This window comes from Solenopsis invicta, chromosome 3 (genome assembly GCF_016802725.1).
Source record: "Solenopsis invicta isolate M01_SB chromosome 3, UNIL_Sinv_3.0, whole genome shotgun sequence".
Lineage (NCBI taxonomy): Eukaryota > Metazoa > Arthropoda > Insecta > Hymenoptera > Formicidae > Solenopsis > Solenopsis invicta.
Genome location: NC_052666.1, coordinates 32,909,084 through 32,932,530, shown reverse-complemented (window position 1 = coordinate 32,932,530; position 23,447 = coordinate 32,909,084). Strand labels below are relative to the sequence as shown.

At 32.3% G+C, this 23,447-nt stretch overlaps 2 protein-coding genes and 1 pseudogene across 6 annotated transcripts; 2 read left to right on the top strand and 1 right to left on the bottom strand.

Moving 5' to 3' along the window:
- Window positions 1-733: 733 nt before the first annotated feature.
- LOC120357100 (vacuolar protein sorting-associated protein 35-like) lies at window positions 734-5,667 on the bottom strand. The gene is made up of 5 exons (XM_039446799.1): window positions 5,358-5,667; window positions 4,401-4,887; window positions 1,549-1,968; window positions 1,321-1,464; window positions 734-1,250 (listed from the first exon to the last, which is right to left on the bottom strand). Exons 1-5 carry the CDS (start codon window positions 5,492-5,494, stop codon window positions 1,071-1,073), a joined length of 1,368 nt encoding a protein of 455 aa, XP_039302733.1. The 5' UTR covers window positions 5,495-5,667; the 3' UTR covers window positions 734-1,070.
- Window positions 5,668-8,994: 3,327 nt separating this feature from the next.
- On the top strand, window positions 8,995-12,706 carry LOC120357202. Of its 5 annotated transcripts, none has more exons than XM_039447113.1 (5): window positions 8,995-9,244; window positions 10,669-11,373; window positions 11,472-11,704; window positions 12,124-12,295; window positions 12,376-12,706. In XM_039447113.1, the coding sequence occupies exons 2-4, from the start codon at window positions 11,079-11,081 to the stop codon at window positions 12,280-12,282; spliced, it is 687 nt and encodes a 228-aa protein (XP_039303047.1). In that variant the 5' UTR covers window positions 8,995-9,244; window positions 10,669-11,078; the 3' UTR covers window positions 12,283-12,295; window positions 12,376-12,706. The 5 variants fall into 5 exon arrangements, with proteins under 5 accessions (XP_039303047.1, XP_039303051.1, XP_039303050.1 ...); XM_039447117.1 differs by having other exon boundaries at window positions 9,025-9,244; window positions 11,199-11,373; XM_039447116.1 differs by having other exon boundaries at window positions 9,025-9,244; window positions 11,158-11,373.
- A 7,854-nt stretch (window positions 12,707-20,560) lies between these two features.
- On the top strand, window positions 20,561-23,330 carry LOC105204689 (annotated as a pseudogene).
- The last annotated feature ends 117 nt before the right edge of the window (window positions 23,331-23,447 follow it).

Genomic DNA, 23,447 nt, shown 5'->3' with positions numbered 1-23,447 from the left:
GCTTCTAAGATTGTTTTGAAAGCACACTAACAATCTTACGTGTAATTCACAGTACGCTGGATGGTTATTTTGTAGGTACACCCGTGGAATTTGATTCTGTCCATGGGGAAATTTTTCAAACTAAGAAGTCGCTATCTTTCTACATACTTACAGTTTATGATTAATATAACGACCAATAAAATCTAGTCGTTACATTAATCATAAACTGCGAGTATGTAAAAAGTGGTGACTTCTCAATTTAGAAAATTTTCCCATGGACAGAATTAAATTCCATGGGTGTACAAAGTCTAGAACTTTTATACTCAATATATATTGTCACGAGACTACTACAGAAGCACATAGTTTTGCAACTTTTTTCCGTTTTTCGTGTCAAATTGTAGCCAGCGTATTATGTTTTTGTCAATACTTTAATTGTAGAGAAGGATTTATCATTCTGTGAATTCAATAAAAAGTTTACTGAAATTAAAAATAATAGTGTTCAGTCGGTATCTCCAGCATCGCCTTAAGCGAGAATCGCGTCTGAAGCGCGGGAAACGCACGACCACAAAATTGAGTGAATTTTTTTCCTTGTGAGATTTATCCCTCTCCTTAAACGCTCAATCGAAAAACGCTAGATATACTACGCCTATAATTCCAATATAATTATATTTCTCACACAGTAGCTCGCAGATTCTGAATATGATACAAATTTTCATTAGAGAAGCTTGGTAAGTGTATTGTATAATAAATCTTTATTAAAACAAATGTACATACAATTCTATTAATTTCAATATGTACGCTTGATACGTCATTAACAAATCGTGTAAATAATTCGATGTAATTTAAACATTTATTTAAGAAATAATTTTATAATTTATATCTGAGATGCAGCAACAATTGCAATAAATGGATGCTGATTTATAATTCATTTTTCGGTTCTAATTTACAGTTCACTCTACAACGAAGATATATAAAATAAAAATTAAATTAATCAGAATCAATGCTAATCGTAGTTGATACAATCGACCTATAATATTGTCCATATTATAGAAATATTTTATTTACAAAATTACAATGCCGATTCTACACTGTTAAAGGACGAGGCCTTGATAAGTAAGTCCGTCAGAGTCTGGCGATTCCATCCTATTTCTTAAATGTTCTAATGTATTTGCTAAATGTTTCTGTATTTGATCGGTTTCTTCACTCGCCTCCAGATTGGGAAGTTCCTCTCTAATTTTCGCAATTACTTGATTCAATATTTGCACGGTTACCTGAAAAGAAATTAATTAAAACAACTAAAAAATTCTATTACAACTGATATAGCTAATTGCAGATTTTTACAGCTGTATTTCCTTTTTCGTAAAAGTAAATATAATGATTCAACAATTCCACGTATAGCTGTACTTGCACAGACGTGTCCATGCACTGACTCGCTATCCTAATACCCTTTTTCAAGCAGTCTAACACTTTACCGCCTTCTTGCATCTAAAAATTATAAAACATTTCCCGTTAACAATTTATCTTACTTCTACATTTCTTTCGAACGATCAAAGTTAGATTTATACGTACTTCTTTCCCGCCTGAAGCTAAAGATTTTCCAGACCAAAATATATGCGAACAAGTAGCGACTCCTCTACATTGATCAGGTTTTCTCAACAATTTGCTCGCATATAAGGCGCACTGATTGCGAACGGGCTCCGCGTTTTCCTCGCCAAAGCAACTCATTTGCTCAAATGTGGCGATGATCAAAGTGATCGCTGCGAGCTGTGCTTTCGAATCGCTTATTTCATCCTCATATATCGAAAATGCTTGGCTCATAAATTCGTAAGCCACCATTTCGAAATTATCAAAACGGATCTCGCCGATCGCTATCGCACCTTGCAGAAACAGCCTTAAAGGCAATTCGGCTAATTCGGCCTTCATCAGTGCTGTAATAGTCGTGTGACAAAACTGAAAAATTTTTTGACATTTTTTTTGCCACATATCATCCTGAAAAGAAAAGAATATCACTATATTTGTATCACTATTTAATAAATTTATTTCGCTATAAAGAACACAACCAAATGTCTTCTTTCCGATTTTAATAAATTTGACCTTGACAAATGTTGATTCTGAATAATCTTCAAAAAATTTTAAATGATGGTAACTGTTCGTTAAAAAACTATTAACGAAAAACGTTTTATTAAGGTCCCTGCAATTGTAATTGTTACAATCATATTAAAGGCGTGACGTCATAAGCGAGCAATAACATGTAAAAGTTTGATTGTGGAATTTGTAAATAAAGATAATTTGAATAAAACAGAATAATGAGATTGCTTTAAAACACTTGTGAAAATGGGTTTTTTAACTCTTCTTTTTTCGCACGACAGTCAGTGAATATTCGTAAAAAACACGTAAAGTGAAGCTTATTCAGGTAAGAAAACACACAAGTGTTGAAAAAGTGAAAAATATACTTTACGTATCTCAAATATAACTTTACTCGCGACCAATTTTTACGAATTTGGTAAATATGCGACGAGTCACATCTTTACAATAAAAACCCATAATGACGAAATGACACGCGAGACAAAGTTTCATCGTCTACATGTCATATTTCACGCCTATTCTAATTTTTTTCGCGATACTACCTCGCATTTCGCAACTGTCAACGCCGAGTCCGACCAGAGAAAACCTTTAACGAAGCGAAGTTTCCATCATTTGGAAATTAGATTATGCTGCGGATTAAAATTCCATGTAAAGTGGAATAAGTCCATGTGAAATAGTACAATAATTACAGATCTCGTTTCGCTCCATAAGCAGGGAAAGGTATGGGATAGACCTCGTTTCGCGTGAAAAGTCATACATTTATGGAATAGTATAATTAATCCACCGGCAATAGTACACATATAAAAATAATGTGCTATCTGTGTTAAAGTATAAATTATAGACTTAATTTTTATAACTTTTTATGGTAACAACTTTTTACAGTGATCACCACCTAAAATCTTTTGAAAGTCATTCAGGGTCATGACCTTGACAACATGTGTTAAAGTCATTGGAGGACGGTCCCCTAATCGTCACAATTATCAATAAAAGATACGTATATTTTTTACAAGTGCTACGCTCGCGCGTTAAATGCTCCTTTAAAAACATCGGTTATTTTCTTTTGTAACAAATACTGTCGAGACCGTAAGATAAAAAAATGTTTAGACGTAATATAAACAATCGAAATTCCTTATCGATCGTAGCTAAATCTTAGTGTTGATATTTATTTTGTAAAAAATTGTTTATATAAAAGTTTAATAATCTCACGAGTACTTAATAATTAAAAAAATGTTTTTAAATAAAAATACGAAAGCTGATATAACGAAAAGCCTCAACGGTCATTCCTAAATCTTACAAGGAAACATTCCCAAGTGTAAATGTGTGATTTTAATGAAACTTTATACATATACATATAGATTGTATAAATAGATAAATTTAGAAAAAATCAGTTGCTGCCTAAAAATAGTGTTAAAAGATAAAAATTTTTTTTTATTAATTATTTTTAAAAAATAATATTGACAGAAATAAATAGAGGTAATTTTATTATAAAACTTTCGTATAAAATATTTTTTTATATCTCGAATAGTTTTTGAGATATAACAAAGAGCTGAAAATCGCTTTGCACAAAAGGGATAATTTTACCCCTTAATACCGTGTTTGGGCGGCAACTGATATTTTCTAAATTCATCCATTTATGTAATCTATATGTGTACAAAGTTTCATTAAAATCTGAAATTTACACTTGGGAATGTGTCTTGGTTAGTGCTGATATTTATTGTGTGATTTTACGTATCTTTTCAAGTTCACGAAACACTGCGCGCCGGATAATTTTTCGGTTTTGAAACGCAGTTCCAAGTTGAACGAGAAAATAGTAATATTAGATTATTAAATTAAAAGTCAATTTAATAAAATTGGTGCTAATAAACAGCTAAATGTGAGAACTCTTTTCCCCATAAAAAAAAACTGTAAAGAATTTGTTGCGAAAGATAACACCTCAGCCAGGGATGAACCTGAGATCTCTCAACTTTTCGGAGCGGGTGTCTTAGGTAAACTCAATTACTGAGGCACGTAGTGCTAACTTTAAATTTAATAATGATATTACTATTATCTTATTCAACTTGGAACTATATTTTAAGATTGAAAGGTTATTCGACGCACAGTTTTGTCAATTTAAAAAGGTGTATAAAATCGCACGATAAATATATTTATTCGGCACTAAAATCTAACTTGTTGAGACTTCTCGTTTATGTTGTGTTTTCACATATGGAAGTTCCGTTTAATATGATTCGAAACGTCTTTTAGTTTCCAATGTTTTAAACTTATTCGAAGCTTATTGAAATAGCAAGAAGACGCTTGATTATGTTTCTTTGTAAAATATGTAACTGACAACTACACACCTGATCCTTCAGTGTTTTATAAGTAAAAGCTAATTGATAACTTTGGAAAACTATGGGAGGTAAAGTGAATTTTATTCTCTTGTTACCGCCAGCACTGAAATGCTTTCTTGCTGCGCTCAATATCATATATTGCTGGTCTGGTGTTTCCGATTTAAAATGATGTATCAGTCTTCCAAGTAATCCTTGCTCCTCAGCAAAATCTTCAGGATCTTCTTCTATATTAGGTTGATCTGGTTGATCCTGCACCAAGGAAGATACCATGAAGAGCACCGCGTCTACTTGTTCTTGCGTCGGTATTAACGTTTCATTTTCCAAAATATTCGTTATTATGTATATAGCCAATGACTTCCTGCCCTCGTAATCGAAATAATCCAAAAGGGGCGCATAGTGTTCAAGCTTAAGCACAGTTAATATATTCTTATAATTGTCTACGGGAATCTTCATTAATCTAACTAGTTCTCTCGAAACTGCACTATTATACTCCAATCTAGAAAAAAATATATATTTAACATACGATATAAACAGTGCAATTACACAGATCTGCGAAATTGAATCGTGAAATTTTTATAGTAATTGCAGCTGTATTCTATGTATTTTTGTCTGCTGAATTAATCCATTATTCAAATTTGACTATCGCGTCACAACTTTGAGAAAAAAGACAACGGAAAGACTAAAAACAACTTTAACGCCATTTTTTTAAAAAAGTGATAACCAAGTTTGGGCAAATTAGTAACAGACAAAAATATCGGATTAAAACAAAAAGTAGTGACACGTGTGTCGTTAAATAAAACTGTACATACAAATAGCTAAACATTTATCTTTGAGCTTAAAAAATGATGCAAACCGTTCTAATCCAATACATTAAAAACAGCTGTAATTGTATTTAAAAAACATTTTTTTACAATCTTCAATTTTACAGGCCTGTGTTACTTAACATGTGTAAGAAATCACACTCACTTATCGACGTTTTGCTTCTGGAATATTTGGATTGTTGTAAACAAAACTTTGTCTACGTAATCTACACGATCGGGATAACACTTGTGTGCTAAATTTATGAGAGCCACTTGGAGGGACACGATATCTTCGGGCGGCATATCTTGTCTCGTCTATGTAAAAGATTTTTTTGTACCGATATAACATGAATCAAGTATATTTTAATTAAAATTTTATGTAAATTTTCTGGCTATTCTCAGACTTAAACTAGATGATAAGGAATTTTCTGACTTCATGATATATCGAGTACTGTGTAGTATCTAATAATCATTGAATAACCATTCTAATATCATAATCAGTAATTAAATATAGAAGAGAGAAGAGAAAGGCGTGAGATAGGTAATGAGATATTACATCTCGTATAATTCGCGTTGAATTCTAAGACAACCGTTAAGATTATTTCGTTACAGTCTATTTAGAATGATTACTTGTAGAATGGTCATTAGTGTTTATTGTATTTTTATAAAAGTTCAATTTTAGTTTAGTGCTAGAAAATAGCAGAGATTTTTACGTGTGTATCAAGATATATACAATAGTGTCTCGCTTCAAGTGAACACGCAGCGTGAGACCAGGTCTTTACGCGAGCTGGTGAACACCCGAGATTATCGAATCTCAATAATGGCTAAACCAAATTCTGAGTAGGCTCAATCGACAGCTTGGATTTGAAGTATATAATAAAAGTGTTGTTTTTTTTCCTCCTTGCCCTATAACCAGAGATAAGTCAAAATCTCGAAATTTTTATGTAAGATGTGTTATCGTTCTCAGAAATGGTCATTATCTCAGAAATGATCATTATCTCAGAAAATCTCCCTTTCATATTTTCGACGCCAGAATGACACTCGTTTATTACGACACTTGTTTATCTACGATTTTGGTAGCACTGTATGCACAGTGAAAACAATAAATAAACAGTAAAATAATTCTTAGAATAACAGTCAAAATCGGTTAAACAATCGATAAAAAAAAATGTTTCAGTAAAAAAATTTGCACTTACATTAAAATATTGTTTACTTCAATTAAAGTTTATTATTTTATACTGTTACCTCTTTATTTATGATTAAAATTTTATATTCTATTAAAATGCCACTTAAATTTTTTTTTAACTAGTTGTACAACAATTATATTTCAAGGATATACATATTTTTTTCTTTCTAACTGTTTTTTTCTTTCTAACTGGCGAAATTTAAAGATTTCATAAATTTTTTGAAAAATACTCGTATACCCCTGTCCAGGAGGTAGTCCCCGATCACCTTTTGCATATACGTCGGCACCCGGTGAAACCGGAGCGCCTCACGTATACACTCCCACGGAAGGGTGTTGAAGGCGTTGGCTATGTCCAGCGACACAGCCAGCACCACCCTTCCGCGGGAGACAGCCTCATACACATTCCATACCTTCTTCCATACCTTCCATACCCACTATCTAACGCCAACTCATCAACTAAGAACAAGAGAACTAACATAAAACTAATTAAAAAATTAGAAACTTCATCTTTTATACTGCATTTATACAATTCAATTAATGTGTTTATTAAATTCGATTAGTGTAGAAATATGCATAACCACGCTACTGGCGCGTGCACTTTGGGTCATTTCCTTACATACGTAACTCTTGAATCTATACATGTCAATACTGCCGAGACGTAAACATTCTATTTCAAGATAGGAAATTTTATTCTCTTGTTGAACATTTAGTTCTCTTGTTGTTAGTTCATGAGCTGGCGTTAGATAGTGAAGGTATGAAATGTGTGAGTAATAATTTTTTGTAATCCAAGTCTCCTTATTTATAAAATGTTGAAGAGAACAAATATAGAACTAGTTGAATCATGTAGACCAGTAAATAAATGTTTAACTTATATTAATTACATATTATTTTCTAAACAAGAAATTACTTTCTTGTAAGAAATTACTTTCTTGTAAGAAGCTTGTTGAAGTCTTACAACACCGTAATTCTTTAGTGTAGTGTAGTTTTATTTTGTAGTAAATGTTTTTTTCAATGTCTGCGTTTTCATGTTAGACACAGACTGTCCTCGAAATGTTTTTGTCATCTTATGCGAGAAAAACATGCATTCAACTTTCATTGAGAACATTTTTCTTTATCTCTTATAGTTTCGACGATACACGCTTCGAAAGAAAAAACCCGATTTTCTTCAAAGGGGTGTTTCACCCTTAAAAGTGTATTAGGACACGTGTAAAAAATACGTGTCCCTTATTTTAATCTGTACAACATATTAAAGACACGTCAAAATCGGAGGGAGTCACTTCCGTAGAGCACGAACGCGCGGACGGGTGCGTATAGAGAAGTTTTTAATTATTTTTGGAAAATGGAAATGTTGTATCGTAACTTTATCATATACCGTTGAAATCATAACAAAATAAGCTTTATTTTACTTATAAAAAAAATAACAATTTTGAAAAAAAAAGTAAGTGGTGGAGGAAAGTACTAAAAAGAATTTTTAAAAAAATTTTTTTTGCTGTTATAAATTACTCTTCGAGCCATTCAACTTTCATTTAAAATATTTTTTTCTATCTCTTATAGTTTCGACAGCATACGCTTCGAAAGAAAAAAACCGATTTTTTTCAAAGGGGTGTTTCACCTCCTTAAAGTGCGTATGGGCACGTATAAAGAAATACGTGTCCCTTATTTTTATCTGTACTACAACATATTAAAAACTCGTTGTAATCTGAGGCGGACACTTCCCTGTGTTTCCTTGTGAGTACGTAAAACATTTGTAATTTTTACTTGACAGAAAAAAGTTATTTAACTTTTTAAGAGCACTCAGGGAAGGCTAAATAGAACTCAAGAAAAAATTAGAAATCTAAGTTAAAATTTTTAGTAGCAAATAACAATAAAATTCTATCTCAGTGTAGTGTTAAGTTATCACCTTTACATTAACGTTATTACTTCTTCAATTAAAGTACTCCCTACCCAGTGAGAAATGACAGGTTGAAAAGACGTTTATTCGACGTCAATGTCGTTGATGGTTGATATTAAGGCGATGCTAGACGTTTAGCATCGCCTTAATATCAACCATCAATGACATTGGCGTCGAATAGATGTCTTTTCAACTTATCATCTCTATTGTCGTCCAAATCATATTTCTTGCAAGACTTATTCATAAAATGCCCAAAACTTTTTAATTGCGATTTTCTCGAAAATGCTCGAAAGCAATGTTATTTGTATTTTTGTACATAATACTCAAAATAAGTAAAATTAATTACTGACTAATTTAATACTGCCAAAATTAAATTTCTGTAAAAGCATTCTTATAGAAATTCCATTATTGATCTTACTATTTCTGGTTAACTTAATTAATCGATCGATTAAATTCAAGAATTGTCAACTGTAAAACATAAAACTCATTAACTATTATATTTTATTTTTCTTGTTCACTTTCGATACATTATAAATTATTTATGTAAATACATATAATATTTTTATTTAATAATGAAGTTATACATTTAATTATAATTATATTAAGAAATTAAATAAGGGATCGATGATCAGTTTTCAATTTTGTAGTTTACAATTATTAAATTGGTGCAGCTATTCCATCAAATATATTTTTTAAAATGTGAGCGCGTTACACAACATCTAGAGGTCTGTTCTTTTCAATTGAACCTTTTACATGTGCAAAGCTAAAAGAACGAACTTCGAGACCGTTGAGCAAGCGCGCTGAGCCGGCCTACACGCGCGCTATCTCCCTATCATTTGTTTTCCGATGTTAGCGGAATTTTAGTGCAGATTGTTTTACGATACGTAAAGGTGTTGTTGGTGTTGCGTGTGTTGTGTTGCTTCCCATTGTTCCCATTTAGCAAGCGGTTGTGGCGAAGATAAAGTTGGACAGTCATGTAAGTATTATATTTTTGGCTTTATCTATATGTATATACAATAAAAAAGTTTTTTATATTAACACTCTGTAAACACTACAAAAATGCCCAGTATATTTTTTCCTTTGAAATACTATGAACATCGTGATATACAACAGTTTTTATAACTTTTTTTTTAAAAAGTTAGACTTTCGGTGATATCCTTAAAACGTTGAATTTAGATCGCGCTTGTTTTTTATCACTTTATCAAGCATGCATGCGTGCGTGTACAATACATGCGCACGTGTGCACGCATGCATGCTGCGTATGCGTACGTGTGCATGCGTATGCGTGCGTATGTATGAGTGCGTGAATGTCTGACTATATTCCGTTTCACGTATATGATGTGCATGATGTTCATTTTCTTCTTGCAATGTCAAACAAGGATGAAATGATACATCATGCGCATCATACGTGAAACGGAACGTAATCTTATGTCTTGTAATGTATGTGTGCGCGCGCGTGAATACATGTGTGAGTGTATGTGATAAAGGTCCCATGTAGGAATTGACAAACGGCCCAGTATTGGGTCAATATCGGCAAACAAGATTCGATATTGGCATGACACTTGTAGCCAATACAAAGTTTAATCATACAAAGTGATAGTGATTCAGATCCTGAAACTCGAAAGAAGAGCAAATTTCCTGCACCTCCGAAAGTTCCGTTTACATCTCAGATCACAAAAGCCAGTGTAAAAGATTTTGTTTTTGGTAAGATTTAATTCAATGAAATTTTATGCTTTCTCTTCTATTGCAATAATTTTGGTATGTATAATATAAATATATGATATTTTAATGAAATGTTCAATATACAGAATGTTCAGTAACATTCTAGACAAAATTTAAAAAGTAATTCTAAATAATAAAATATAAAAAATAAAATTGCAGTTAATAATTTGCTTCTATTATAGTTACAAATGTTTAAATATTCACGTGCTTTAAATATTTTTATGTAAATATTTAAATATTTATATTTAAAAATTGAAACCTTGATATCGCATTTTTGTTATTCTTAATTTTTTCTTTATCATTTAGAATTATTCTTTAAATTTTCTTCTACCTGTTGCCGAACATTTTATTCGTAATGCTTATTGCTACTTGTTAAACTTACGCATGAGAATTCAATTTATCAGAAATTCTTGTTATTTATTACATTTTTGACTGCAATAAATTCAATCGATCTGAGATCAAATAATAACGAAAATATTAACAAAATTGTGATGATATCGATTTAAAGCCGACATGAATGTAATCGAATGAAGAGAGCAAAGTATAGTATGTGATATTATACAATATCGATTAAAAATTGATTCAATCCATTGCAATCAAAAACGCTGTTAAATATTAACTTTTATTTTTATATTCTGAAACGGAAAACAAAAGTTCTATGAGATAGTTGTATTTTAGATTGTAATCGGAAGCCTGTTCCCGATTCTGATAATGTACACAAAAATCTAAGGGACCAACCTTTAATTAATAAAAAGAATCTGACGTCTTCTACTAATTTCATTGATGTGGATAAGATATCTACTCAACAAGACTTTTCTTCAAAGAACGTAATATCAACTGATAATGCTAAAGTTAAGAATTTAGCTGTATTTGAAAAAGTTAAATCTAAACTTGATACAAGAAAAGAAAGAAGTGATAACAAACAAAAAAAGTCTTCGTCTCATAGTAATTTTCAAGAGGTTTCAAATTATTTTGAAGAGACCAACGTGGGGCATTTTTCTTCTACAAATATTCCGAAACAAGTTTGCTCTTCTGAGAAATCTATTATAGCAGAGACTTCTCCTTTTAAAATATCAGTAGAAAAGGAAATGCAAGATACAAGAAAGAGGCAAAATAATGTTTCAATCATACAACAATCTTATTCTAGTAACTCATCTGAATTGGCAGATGAGTTTGATGCAGATTCAATACAAACGAAGAAATTCCAGCAAAGATTTGATTCAGAAGGAACTTCTGACATCCCTGATTCTCCCAAAAACTTAATGTCTACGGAGTCATCTAACACAGAATTAAACTCAGATTGTACTACAGAAGTTGTAAGAAAAAGAAAAGAGTACAAAAAAACTTCACTTCCATCTTTAGAAAGACATTCTGTGAATTTAGGTATTATTAACAAAAAAATAATCTTGATTAACTTTTATATCATAAATATTCGATCTATAATTAGTCTTCCTTTCTCTAAAAGTACATTATATTTACAGATTTTGACCAAGATATAAAAACAATTCTAAACAATATATATCTTAGAATGGACGAAATCAGCAGCAAGCTTGATGTATCAATAATAAATCAAACAAAATTAATGACTTTCCTTTTGCCTCATGAGAAAAAAATAAATAGACCCAATAATTTACCTGCCTTACCTCTACAATCTATAAATGATCTTCGAAAATTTGAGAAATACTTGAGAGAGCCAGAAAATATGTCAGCTACGGTAAATTATATTGACATATACATAATAATTATATATATACTCAGTATTTAAAAAAATTGTGTTCTCTTTTCTTATTATACGTTTTAAAATACTTTTAATTTCACAGTATATCCAGCGTCATCAATTCTGTCCCTCAGAAAATTTTCCAAACTGAGAAGTCATTATCTTAAATTTCTACATACAGTTTATGATTAACATAACGACCAATAAGCTATAGTCGTTACATTAATCATGAACTGCGAGTATGTAGAAAGATGGTGACTTCTCAGTTTGGAAAACTTCCCGAGCGACAGAATCGATGACCGTGGGTGTACCTTTTTTGTATTATTTATTCTATTTATGATTATGATCGTAGCTCTTTCTGTATTCTGTTTTTTTTTAAATTATATCCTTAGACCTTTATTCTTATATTTTTATAGATTAAATATATTAGTTTTTATGGAAGTGATCCAGATGAAACAAAAGCAACGATGAATGTGATGAAAAAATTAATGTACAACTGTTTGGCAAAAAACATAAATTTTAAAGGTCTTGATCCCAATTCATCAAAAATTCCTCTTGAACAATGTCATATGTGAGACCTAATTCAAGGTAAATTTTTATATTTTTCTGCACGTTGATTACAGATATTTTTAGAAATAATTCCACGATAATATAAATTTTCATTTCAGGTGCTGTGATGTGTAATAAAAAAGAAAATTGTGACATTAATAAACTGAAGAGAGCATGTCAAAATTGGTTGAAGCAAGCTCCACATCGGAAGCAAGAAATTGCATATATTTCTGTTAAGACTCCTGACGCCTTACCGAGAACTCCGTATTGACGGTAGTAACGTTTCGTCGCGGACAAAATTAGAGCTATAGTAGAAACGTGACAGATTGACGACGAAATGTTGTGTATGTCATTCCATTATTATATATTCCATTGTGAAAATTTGACTTATCTCATATTTACCAAATTTGTAAGAATGGACCGCAAGTAAAGTTTCTTTGAAGTAATACATAAAAGCATATTTCACTCCTTTCAATATCCATGTGTTTTCCTGTTTGAATAGGCATCACTTTACGTACTTTTAACGACTATTTACTGACAGGCGGAAAAAGAATAGTCAAGACCCATTTTTACAAGTGTTTTAAAGCAATTTTGTTATTCTATTTTATTCAAATTCTATTTATAAATGCCACGTCGGAAATTTTAGTTCAATTGTGTGTTTTCTTGTCTGAATGGTTTCATTTTATGTGCTTTTTACGACTATTTACTGACTATTGGGCGGAAAAAGATTAGTCAAGATTCATTTTTACAAGTTTTTTAAAGCTGTATATTAATAGAAACGAATGTAAATAAACGTTATTAAAACTACGTTTATACGTCACCATTAATCGAGTTTAATAACATCGGTAGTTATAAAACTGGTTAATTACAAGTATTCATCTGAAGAATGGAATGACTGTAATTGGTCAGTTTCATAACTACGAGTGTTGCTAAACCCAATTAATGATGACGTGTAAACGTAGTAGACGTTTAAATACGCTTATAAGACGTTTCTAAGGCGTCTACATAAATGTCTAATAGTCGTTTAATAAACGTTTATTGAACGTCTTTAAGACGTCTACATAAATGTCAAATAGTTGTTTAATAAACGTTTATTGAACGTGAAGTTGGCACCTTATTTTTAAAACTTGTTTTTTGGGGTTTAATCGCTAGAACTATTTCTAAAAATTATCAAACACTATAGAACTATTAGCAAAGAAACTAGCACTCTAAAAGAAAAGTTATTTTTTTTACTTTGGGGTGCTAACTTCGCACGGGTCTATAAATGGATCACAAGAAAATATTACAATAATCACAGAGATTACAATTTCTAGCCCGTGCGTCTTTTTCGTAAAGGTAAACTTAGTAAAAATAACTTTGAAATCATTCAACTACATTAATTAATATTAATTCAACTACACATTAATCAATATTAATTTATATGTTAAAAATTAATAATGTTTCTGAAAATGTTCTTTTTATTCTTTTGCACATCGTAAATAAACCTCAATTCCATGAATAAATAAAAATTACTGAAAAATGTATTTATATGAAGAAGGCATTATTGAACCAATTTGTGCTAACCTAAAATTTGTAAAATCTGCTTTTTTTGTTAGTTGTTCGTTAGAGAGTAATAATATAAAAACGAAATATATATAAATAAAATTTAAATAATTGTATGCATATATAACTTTTATTGTAATCAAAGTACATATCAGTCATTCATAACAAAAATAAAAATTTTTTGTAAATTTTAACGTAATCTTTGGATTTTATCATGACATGAATCGTAATATGCTAAACTTATAATAAACTCAGAATTGATGACATAAACATGAATTTTTGGAAAATTTTTTTGTATTTCTTTGCATCAGATCTGAGTCATATAAATAAATATTTTTTAGTTTTTGCTGTTAATAAATTGATTTTATTATAGAACACAAAATTTAAAAAATTTCAGAGTTATGTCACCAATTCTGAATTTATTTTGGGAAGTAAAAAGAATTCTTTCTCTGATTTTTCAAAAAATAAATTCTTTTTGAATCTGAAAATAAACTCAGAATTGATGACATAAACTTTAATTCTTTAAAAATTCTTTTTGAATTCTCGGTGCTGCCTGAGTTGCAATATAAGAAATTTTTTTTTCTAGTTTTTGCTGATCGAAACTTTATTATTATAAAGTAGTATAATTTGTTGCATATTACGATTCATGTCACGTCAAAATCCAAAGATTATGTTAACAAACAATTTCCAAAATATTTTTTAAGTAATAGAGAGATATTTTGACTGTTACTGTATCAATACAAATTGAACAAAAATGCCTTCAACAGTCGTAGCTAGATCTTCGTGCTTGTATTGTTTGTGTGATTTTATCACGAAAAAGTTTTTATTTTTGCTATGGATGACAGATATGTACATTTTATTACAATAAAAGTCATGTATGCATACAATTATTTGAATTTTATTTATGTATATTCCGTTCTTATATTATTACTCTCCAATAAACAACTAACAAAAAACAACAGATTTTACAAACTTTAAATTAGCACAAATTGATGTTGTTCAATAATGCCCTTTTTATGTAAATCCATTTTCCAGTAATTTTTATTTATTCTTGGAGTTGAAGTTTATTTACGATCTGGAAAAGGATAAAAAGAACATTTTCAAAGACATTATTGATTTTTAATATCCAAATTAATATAATTAATGTGTAATGTAGTTGAATGATTTCAAAGTTATTTTTACTAAGTTTATAATAAACAGGAATTCTAGATGATATGCTTGAAATTTTATATGCTTTAATATGTACCTAACAGTTAATAATTGTTTTATTAATTTTAATTTGTTTCCGATATAACTACAAACTTTAGAATAGATTAATTAATTTTTACAAACAGAAATTTAAACGTAATCCAGTGTTTAGACAAAAAATAGTACAATAAATCTAAATTCAAATCATTCTTTTTAACTTTATCTTTGATTTTTTGTTTTATTATTTAAAAAAATAAAGAGACTTACATTTCAAGCATACTTCTGCGTCTTCACGCTTTCGTCATCAATCGGATCACATTTGAGACAGAGATCGTCAATCCGATTAGCCTAGGGAAACTTTCTATACTTACGTTGAGTACCATTGTTCAATCCAATCCGAGATCCGATTAGTTATCGTAAACACCCAGCGATTGACCTCAGAGAAGTTAGCCGGGCAAAAGTGTGGGCATATGGGTTTTGTACATATATTTTTCAACAAAACAATTGACCACCAAACGATTCCGCGTCGAATGAGCCCTGTTTGAGTTAAATCGGTTGAAAAATAAAAATTGTCCGGCTAACTTCACACCGAAAATTACTTCTTTATTTTACAGGAAAACGACTAACCACCAAACGATCGGACTAGACTACCAAAGACCACCAAACGACCACCAAACGAATGCAATTAATTAAAGTTCGATACGTTGAAGTTGCCCGGCTAACTTCACTGAGGTCAGCGATTGTCAATCCAATGAGTCTAAGAAAATTTTCTATACCTAGGTTTAGTACCATTGTTCAATTCAATCCGAGATCCGATCAGTTATCGTAAACACCCATAGGCCGGTATTCATAATCAATTCTTATATTTAAGATCATCTTAAGTATCACCTTAAGATGCTATTAATCTATCAGAGAGCCGTATTAGCATCTTAAAACTTTACTTAAGACGATCTTGATATAAAAATTGACTATGAATACCGGCCATAGTCTCGTTCGTCGCACCACGAAGCTGGCCTGGTTCCGAAACTCGTCTTCGCGCGGGGGTGTGACTTGTCTTCGATTAAGGCTCTTGTCGCCTCGACTCATGATAATGCACACGCGACGATCCCCAGCGAAGTGATCGATAGCGCGAGAAAATTCGGCAGGCGACACGCAGGATCTCTCGCCCCACGCAGGGGGGCTCGTCGCGCCCCGCTATTGATTTCTCCTTATCACGCGGTCCTTGCGATCCTTTAATCCGGTTATTGCGCTGCGGGGCATAGTTTAAGGTAAGTCGGTGTCTTTAGGTAGCTCGCGATTCTTTCCGTGGTTTTCCCGAGGCTGAACGGCTATCCTTACGGACTCTTCATTGTCCGCTGCCTCCACGCTCGGGACCAAATCAGGAACATCTTCTTGCAGCTCCTCGCATTTTTCACGCGATGATCTGTGTGAAGTGTCGACGTCTCCTTCATCTGACTTTTCCTCTTTGCGTCCTGCAATATTCAGCGGCCTTACTGTTGCATACGGGCGCGACGGTAAGAGATAACGTAATTAATTGAATTGAGATTACCTGTCGTGCGCGCTACTGCGATCCTGCGCACGATCCGTGAAGTTCCGAGTGGCGGTCTTTCTTCTTGTAGTCTTCTTGTCGGGTGAGACCCCGTTGATACAAAATCATTAATTGTCAGCCGCCAATTCGCAAAGCGTCTCTAAAATTTCAGGGACGAACACACGCACACAAAACAACAAAACGCGAAATTATTAGCACACGCGTCGACACGTCTGTTTCCGAACCGAACGGACATAGAACCGTAGCGTACGCTCCGCGACCGGATCTTATGATCCCTGTGACGGACAGCCAAACAGGATGTCACGTCACAATGCATTACACAAAAAGTAATCCCCACTTGTTAGATCATAGTTTGAAGACCAGGGGGCTATTACGGTTGCAACGAGGTGAAAATTACAAAAGTGAGCAAATTTACTAGTTGTTGACCAATGAAGTTATAAATATTCTAGTAAATTTGCTCACTTTGGTAATTTTCACCTTGTTTTAAAAACCGTAATAACCCCCCAGACCTCATAAGAATAATAATAGTGATAAGAATATAAATGCTGAAAAAAATAGTATTAATTTTGATAATAGACTATATAATATTATGAATAAACAGAAAAATAATAGGTATGATTCTAGTCCTTTGTCTTCTTATGTAATTTATGTAGAAAATAAAAAGTTAGATGAAAACTTAGGAAATCTTCATCCTTTGGGATTGGGTGAGAAATTGTTTGATGCAAATGTGAATAACGTGGATAAAATTAGAAAACTTGGGCCAAGATCTATAGAGATCAATTTCAAATATTATTGGGAAGCGAATAAATGTCTTTCTAATAATTTATTGGAAAAGAAAAATCTATGTATATTCCGGACTATAAAACATAGATATAGAGCTATTAGGAGAGTTGATTTCTCTATAGATTTAGAAGAAATTAAAAAAGTTATTGAGATTCAAAATCTCTCTATTTATTGGGACAAGGTGAATAATGTAACTAAAATTTCTTCTTCTGTAAAGATAAAATTCCAAAATGATCTATTGCCCAAACATGTTTTAATTTACTATGTTTTAATTTTAAAGTCTTACCATATATCCTTCTTGTTAAAAAATCCAAGAAATGCATATGCTGGGGTCACTGTCCAACGTCTTGTAGAGGAACAATTTTAGATTCTCGCCATATTAATGAAAAGAATTATTGCTGAAAAGAATTACTTTTCATTGTATCCATATAGAAAAATACATACATACTGGGATATTAAATGTCTTAGTCTTAAAAGACACAAACTTATTAATTCCGTGATACCTTTTTGTAATACTAATAGTTTTATCGCTAAAATATTGATAAAAAGTAGAAACATTTCTGATACATCGCAATTAGAGAAGGAATTTAAATCCTCGATCCATATTGGATTTGGGCCCAATATAAAAGATTTTTTTAATATAAATGAAAATAGATAGAAATCATCCTTTCGCTCATTTCATTCATAAGAAAAGTTTGCAAACCCAAAAATTCAAAAAATTCTGATATTTTATGTACACATAGAAGAGTTCATCCATAACACAAAATTTTTTGTTCGTGCTCAATTTCAGTTTAAGGGGGTAAAACACCTTTTTGAATAAAATCGGTTTTTTCTTTCCAAGCGAATATCGTCAAAACTATAAAAGATAGAAAAAAATGTTCTGAATAAAAGTCGAATGGTTTGAAGAGTACTTTACAACAATAATTTAAAACTATTTTTTATACTTTTTTCACTACTTTACAATTGTTTTTAAAAATTTTTTAATATTTTAATGATAGATTTAAAGCTTATTTTTATACAAATCCAACCATATATAACAAAGTGTCTTTTCGATGTACCATTCTTAAAAAATAATAACAAACTTATATATGCACGCTATATGAGGTGTGTTCAAAAAGTATCGCGAATTTTGAATTTTCGCGGGTTACGTATATTCGAATTTCGATCTTTTTGTGGCGTTATGTTGGTACTCATGTCTCTCACTTATGCCGACAAGCTCGGCCATTTTGAATGTTCACTTAATTGTTGACAGCTGCTTTGCTTGCACGTGTTTTGGATCGTCTTCGATTTTTACCTATTCAAAAAAATGGATCAAAGAACCTGTATCAAATTTTGTGTGAAAAACGAAATTAAGTGCGCGGATGCATTCCGAATGTTGACTGTGGCATACGGAGAAGCTACCTTGGACCGAAGCAACGTTTATCGGTGGTACAAAATGTTCTCAGAAGGCCGAGAAGATGTGAACGACGAAGAGCGTGCCGGACGCCCGAGCACTTCAACAACAGACGAAAAAATTAATGAAGTGGAGAAAATGGTATTGGCCAATCGTCGAATCACCGTTAGAGAAGTTGCTGAGGACCTAAACATATCGATTGGCTCGTGCCATTCGATTTTTATCAATGATTTGGGCATGAGACGGGTCGCCGCGAAATTCGTACCAAAATTGCTCAATTGCGACCAAAAACAGCATCGCATGAACATTGCTAATGAGATGTTGGACTCTGTCCGCGTCGACCCAAATTTGCTCCAGAGGGTCATAGCTGGTGGCGAATCGTGGGTTTATGGTTATGACGTGGAAACCAAAGCTCAATCATCTCAATGGAAGCTGCCGCACGAACCAAGACCGAAAAAAGCACGCCAAGTTCGGTCGAATGTGAAAGTTTTGCTGACAGTTTTCTTCGATTGCAGGGGCGTGGTGCATCATGAGTTCTTGCCACAGGGTAGAACGGTCAATAAGGAATATTACCTGCAAGTTATGCGCAATTTGCGCGAAGCAATCCGCCAGAAACGCCCGGATTTGTGGAAGAACAAAAATTGGCTTTTGCACCACGATAACGCCCCTGCTCACACATCGTTGCTTGTGCGCGACTTTTTGGCCAAAAACAACACACTAATGATGCCGCAGCCACCGTATTCCTCAGATCTGACCCCCTGTGACTTTTTCTTGTTCCCTAAACTGAAGAGGCCCATGAAAGGACGACGTTACGCTACGCTTGACGAGATAAAGACGGCATCGAAGGAGGAGCTGAACAAGATAAAAAAAAATGATTTTTTGAAGTGCTTCGAAGATTGGAAAAACCGTTGGCACAAGTGTATAATATCTCATGGGGATTACTTTGAAGGGGACAAAATAGATATTCATGAATAAATAAATAATTTTTGAAAAAACACAAAATTCGCGATACTTTTTGAACACACCTCGTACGTACTTGTTCGTACGCTCGATTTTTCCACGCTGGAACGGATTCGTCTCATACGTTTCGTTAATCGCGTATTACGCGAAAAACAAATCAGTATAGTACAATAAATATTAATATAAGAGTTTTTTAATAATAATAATAGTAATAATAATTGAAACAATAAAATAATAATGAGTTTTTTTAACTTGACTGTTAAAATCAGTCAAATATTGTTGGCGATGTCAATGTATGTACTTAATACTTTGTATAATTATAAAAAACGAGTTATGAATAGAGAAATTATTATTTTTGCAAATATCATTTATTTATTATAAATGATATATTTATAATTCGGCGCACATTCTGGTTGAATTCGGAGAAGTATATAAAATCACACAAATAAATATAAGCACTAAGACCTAGCTACAACCTTCTTACTATCATTGTGTTATTACACTATCGGTGCAATAACATATTTGTAATTTGAATCACGCGCTTAGAATGCGTTGTCACTCATATACGAATATTGCGAGAAATATCACTGTGCCCCAATGGTCGAGGTGGTAAGACACCGAGACCGGAGATTCCGGAGGGTTCGAACCCTGAGTGGGGTGTTATTTTTTGCAATAAATTTCTTACAGTTTTTTCAAGGGGAAATGGGTATATAGATGCAAATCAGCATTAATTATTATATTAAAGTAATTAATTTAATATAAATAGTGATATTACTAATTCTTATTCGATATGCTGTGTTATGACCGAAAATTAATTTTGCGCACATTCTGGTTGAATTCGGAAAAGTATATAAAATCACACAAATAAATATAAGCACTAAGATCTAGCTACGACCAAAGAAAGCCTTCTTATTATCATTGTGTTGTTGCACTATCGGTCCAATAACATATTTGTAATCATTTATTTAATTTTGACTGTAAAACAGTTGATTGCAATGGTCAATGAATTTTATTGGCGAATATTGGATAACCCAAAAATTCAATAAACTTAAAAATATTGTGCGCAAGTAGAATAGTTCACAAAATTATTACAGCTTTAAGCGATGAAATCACTCCTTGAAGAAAATGTACATTTTCTTTTCGGCGAAATAACTACTGAGAATGGTGACACGTATAAGAAAATGTTTAAACGGAAGTTGTATCTTGTTTTTTGTTTTTTGCTCTACGCAACTGCATACAGATAAGAATGAAAATATACGTGTTGTTTAAGTTACCTCTCTTTTTTTGTTTCTAGTGTTAGGTTAAAACAAAAAGAAAGAAAAATCTTACTATATGATAATTTAATTTAACTATTTAACTGCCGAGTTTGATTCTCCCGGAATACTTATTTTCCTTAGATAAATTGAACGGAAGGAGGACCGGAGAGAGAGGATCTCAGATCCTAATCAATCGAATTGCTGAGATTCTTGGCCAGGGTCTACCAACAGTCAGCAGTTAAACTTTGGCACTTAGACTTTACCTAGTCCAAGACTCTTAAAAGAAGAAGAAGAAAAAGCCGCGGGCAAAAGTATAAAAATCATGGGGCAGCGTATAGCGTTACTGGTACTTGAGGTACTGATATTCCAACAGGGACTAGCCCTTGTACGGACACCACGTGTCGGTAAGAATTAATTTTCCGCTTCAATACTCCGCTTAACAATTTATAAAAAATTTAAGCTTGATCTTGTATTTGCGTTTCTTTTTTAGCCATTATAGGAGGTGGCATTGGTGGTCCGCCTCGCATTTTCTCACAGAGTTGTTAAATGAAACTGTGGATATCGACCTATACGAGGCAAAGACTATCGGCGGAAGATTGCGGACCATCAAGATTGATAATGATGAAATTGAAGCTGGTGCTTTATTTATACATCCCATGAACATATATATGCAGAGATTTGTTAAACTTTTGGGCAAGTATAAATTTCTTGTGTTTATTTAGTTCAATTATATTAATGTGTAAGAAACGTTATTGATCAGTTTTCACTTTAGGTTTGCAAAAAAGTGCTTACATTGATTGGGATAAAAATGTTGCCATATGGAATGGAGATGAGTTTATATTCCGAGGAGATGATTTGGTATCAAAAATAAAGTTATTTTGGAGATACGGTATACAAATATTCAACCTTAAAAAGTATGTAGCAATGTACAAATAATGTAGCAAGGTATAAGAAAAGAGAAAAAATAATATTATACGTTTCCTTTTTAAACAGCCATGTAGAAAACATAATGAAAGATATTGCGAAGATATACGATCTGCAGGATGCTGGGCATTTCTTTGCCAATGCCACCGCACTATTATCAGTTATGAATAAAGATTTTCCGAAGTTATTGCAAACCTCCACGAGAGAGTATCTTTTGCGTCAAGGTTTTAAAAAGATTCTGATCGACGAATTAGTGCAAGCCGCTACCGTAGCTATTTATGGGATGGAAGACCAAAATATTCCAAGTTTTGTTGGTTGTATGTCTGTAGCTATAGTATGCACTGATTTGTGGTCTGTTAAGGGTGGAAACGAAAAGGTTATTAATTATGTTATTAATTTATTATTACTTATCTTAATCTATCTTGTAAAAAAATATCAAGTATAAGTTTAAATTTTAGGTACCGCAGCATCTTATTTATAGAAATAAGAATGTAAATGTAGTACCGGGTTGCGTTACAAAGATCCATAATCTAGCAAACGTATCTAATTCGAGTCAGTACGAAGTGGCCTACATAAATAAAGGTACAATAGATAAAATCCGAATGATAAATGTTTGAATCGTGAAAAATAACACGAGTGATCTACGCATTTCAGGCAGCACAGACCCAATAACATCTAATTACGACATTGTGATTATTGCTGCACCACTTACCAGCGACCAAGAATTTCAAATAGAATTTGTCGGATTTCCAAACAGCTTGGTGTATCCAGAAAACTATCAGACATTATATGTGGCATTCGTCAAAGCGAATCTTAATGTAACATATTTTGGTTTGCAACAGGCTATAAATAGTATTCTAAGTTTTAATCTCAACAAAACCAGGATCAGTTTGATCGAGAAATCGAGTCCTGTTGACGATTCAGTTAAGAAAGCTTCTCGAGTTTGGAGTATCTTTAGCAAGGAACCTATAGAGTCAAGTGCTATACACGAAATGTTTCCTCATGTATGAAATATGCTTTTTTATGAAATATAACAGAGAAAACTTAATACATAACCAGTAATAATTTTTTTTTGTTTTACAAGGTTATCGAGAAAAAGGAAATTGTTTGGAAAGCATATCCCCATTACTCGACAAATTTGAAACCCAATAATTTCAAGTTACACGATGCTCTGTATCATGTTAATGCGATAGAATGGATCGGAAGTTCAATGGAAATGAGTGCGATTGCTGGAAGAAACGTCGCTATTTTGGCATACAAAGATTTTCAGGAATCACGTAATTTTGTGTCGGACAACCTTTCAATATGTTCTAATATTAAAAAATTAAGCATGTCAGAAGATTTGTAGCGTGATAATATTCTTGCTATTAATTTTCTTAACGAGTTTTACGCTGAGATTATCAGTAATGATATTATTTTTGTAGCACATGTATGATGCAAAAAAAAGTTATAAAATAAAGCAGAAAGAAAATAAATGTATCAAGTAATTTGATAAAAACGATTATGTACCGGAGGTCTCGCAAAGCTGTTAACGATAGTCGGTGTGAGTCGATAGTGCGTTAGTGTTTGAAATGTATACATATATATACATATTAT

Excerpts from the sequence above, each read along its gene's own strand:
- LOC120357100 (XM_039446799.1), bottom strand. The coding sequence starts at position 5,494 with ATGCCGCCCGAAGATATCGTGTCCCTCCAAGTGGCTCTCATAAATTTA. Across the intron at positions 4,888-5,357 it reads CAGAAGCAAAACGTCGATAA|ATTGGAGTATAATAGTGCAG; the intron begins GTGAGTGTGATT and ends ATTTTTTTCTAG. Across the intron at positions 1,465-1,548 it reads TAGCTTCAGGCGGGAAAGAA|ATGCAAGAAGGCGGTAAAGT; the intron begins GTACGTATAAAT and ends TATAATTTTTAG.
- LOC120357202 (XM_039447113.1), top strand. The coding sequence starts at position 11,079 with ATGCAAGATACAAGAAAGAGGCAAAATAATGTTTCAATCATACAACAA. Across the intron at positions 11,374-11,471 it reads AAGACATTCTGTGAATTTAG|ATTTTGACCAAGATATAAAA; the intron begins GTATTATTAACA and ends TTATATTTACAG. Across the intron at positions 11,705-12,123 it reads CAGAAAATATGTCAGCTACG|ATTAAATATATTAGTTTTTA; the intron begins GTAAATTATATT and ends ATATTTTTATAG.